The 2,106-nt window shown below is 63.3% G+C and overlaps 1 protein-coding gene across 1 annotated transcript; it reads right to left on the reverse strand.

Annotated features, from left to right (window-relative positions):
* Positions 1-631: 631 nt before the first annotated feature.
* Positions 632-1,057, reverse strand: LOC109754691 (uncharacterized). The gene is made up of 2 exons (XM_020313599.1): positions 801-1,057; positions 632-698 (listed from the first exon to the last, which is right to left on the reverse strand). The coding sequence occupies exons 1-2, from the start codon at positions 1,055-1,057 to the stop codon at positions 632-634; spliced, it is 324 nt and encodes a 107-aa protein (XP_020169188.1).
* Between the last annotated feature and the right edge of the window lie 1,049 nt (positions 1,058-2,106).

Here is a 2,106-nt window from a genome sequence, read left to right on the forward strand (position 1 = left end):
TTGCTGTGGTAATGCCTCAGGGCTTGCTGGTAGATGGCTGAGCGACTGAGCGCTAGGAGACGTGCCTCTTCGAGCAGGTCGACGCCGTCTTCGCGGGCTTCTTTTGCTTCGGCTTCTGTGTACATCGTGACGCGTGGCGAGTCGAACTCGACGTCGGTTGGGATGACGGCTTCTGCTCCGTAGACGAGGAAGAACGGGGTGAACCCGGGCGACCTGTTTGGCATGGTGCGGAGACTCCAGAGGACGGCCGGTGACTCGTCGAGCCAGCTGCCGGGTGAACGGACAAGTGGCTCGACAAGTCGCGGCTTGATGCCAGACAGGATGAGACCGTTGGCTCGCTCGACCTGGCCGTTGGACTGTGGGTGTGCCACGGAAGCCAGGTCGAGGCGGATGCCGGAGACGAGCAGTACTGCGCGAGCGCGCCCTTGGCGAAGTTGGTGCCGTTGTCCGTGATGATGTTGTTTGGCATGCCGTAGCGCACCACGATGTCCTTGATAAATCGGACGGCTGTCGGGCCGTCCAGCTTCTTGATTGGCCTTGCCTCGATCCACTTGGTGAACTTGTCCACTGCCACCAGCAGATGCGTCATGCCGCCTCGAGCGGTCTTGAAAGGCACCACCATGTCAAGTCCTCAGACCGCGAAGGGCGAGGCGATCGGGATGGTCCGGAGTGCCGTCACCGGCTGGTGACTGCGCTTGCTGAAGCGTTGGCATCCTTCACACTTAAGGACGAGTGACTCTGTGTCTTCGAGGGCCGTGGGCCAGTAGAAACCATTGCGGAAAGCCTTGGCCACCAGGGACCGCGAGGCGGCATGGTGCCCGCACTCGCCCTGGTGTATGTCGAGGAAGTTCTCGATGCCCTTGTCCTGCTCGACACAGCGTTGGAACACGCCGGTAGAGCTGCGTTTGACGAGCTCGTTGTTGATGATGCTGTAGGCGGACGCCCGGAGCTGCACTTGCCGGGCTTCAGTCTCGTCCATGGGAAGGACCCCGTTTTCCAGGAACTCTGAGATGGGCAGGGCCCAGGATGGTGCTGCGACCCCGGCAAGGACGGCCATCGCGACGGGTTCCGGGGTGGTAGCCCCTGAGCTGGGTTCAGCGGCCCCAGGGCCGGGTTGAGGTGTGGTCAGGCTGGCTGGAGCAGTCCCCGGGCCGGGTCGAGGTGCGGCTGGGTCGATCGGAGCAGTCCCCGGGCCGGGTTGAGGCACGGCCGGGTCGGTCAGAGCAGTCCCCGGGCCGGGTTGAGGCGCGGCCGGGTCGATTGGAACAGTCCACGGGTTGGGTTGAGGCGCGGCCGGGTCGGTTGGGACGTGGATGGACTCAGAGTCCGGGGATGGCTTGATGGACGGCTTGTGCAGATGCTCGAGGGAGACGCTGGACGGGACGGACTGCCGGGACAAGTGTGTCGCCCGCTTCGTTCTCTGCACGCGGGACGTGGAGGAACTCATAGCCCGCGAAGAATCCGGACAGCTTCTGAACGAGGAAGCGGTAGCTCGCCATGTTGGAGTCGTGGGCGTCCCACTCGTCGGAGCTCTGCTGCACCACCAGGTCCGAATCGCTGTAACATAGGATGCGCCGGATGCCGAGTTCCTTGGCAAGCCGTAGGCCATGCACAAGGGCTTCGTACTCGGCGACGTCGTTGGAGGCGGCGAAGTGGATCTGCAGCGCGTATTTGAGCTGGTCGCCCTTGGGGGAGGACAGCACGATGCCGGCCCCCAGGCCGAGTCGCATCTTCGAGCCATCGAAGTGCATGCGCCAGTGCGTCGAGTCTGGCGGCGGCGGCAGGTACTGGGTCTCGGTCCAGTCCATGAGGAAGTCGGCCAGGGCCTGAGACTTGATTGTGGTGCGGGGCTCATAGATGATGGTGTGACCGGCTAGCTCGAGCGCCCACTTGGCGATCCGGCCAGAGGCATCCCGGCACCCGATGATCTCGCCAAGAGGAGCCGTGCTGACCACGGTGATGACATGCTCTTGGAAGTACCGCTTCAGCTTTTTGGCGGTGAAGTACACGCCGTAACACATTTTCTGGTAGTGCGGGTAGTTCTGCTTCGAGGCGGAGAGCACCTCGGTCAGGTAGTAGACGGGACGCTGGACGGCTTGGACCTTG

This window comes from Aegilops tauschii, chromosome 5, assembly GCF_002575655.3.
Source record: "Aegilops tauschii subsp. strangulata cultivar AL8/78 chromosome 5, Aet v6.0, whole genome shotgun sequence".
Taxonomy (NCBI): Eukaryota; Viridiplantae; Streptophyta; class Magnoliopsida; order Poales; family Poaceae; genus Aegilops; species Aegilops tauschii.

What these genes read in the sequence shown, in the direction of transcription:
- LOC109754691 (XM_020313599.1), bottom strand. Translation starts at nt 1,057, where the DNA reads ATGGCCGTCCTTGCCGGGGTCGCAGCACCATCCTGGGCCCTGCCCATC. An exon ending in GGGCACCATGCCGCCTCGCG is followed by an intron (nt 699 to 800) that starts GTCCCTGGTGGC and finishes CCAACGCTTCAG; the next exon opens with CAAGCGCAGTCACCAGCCGG.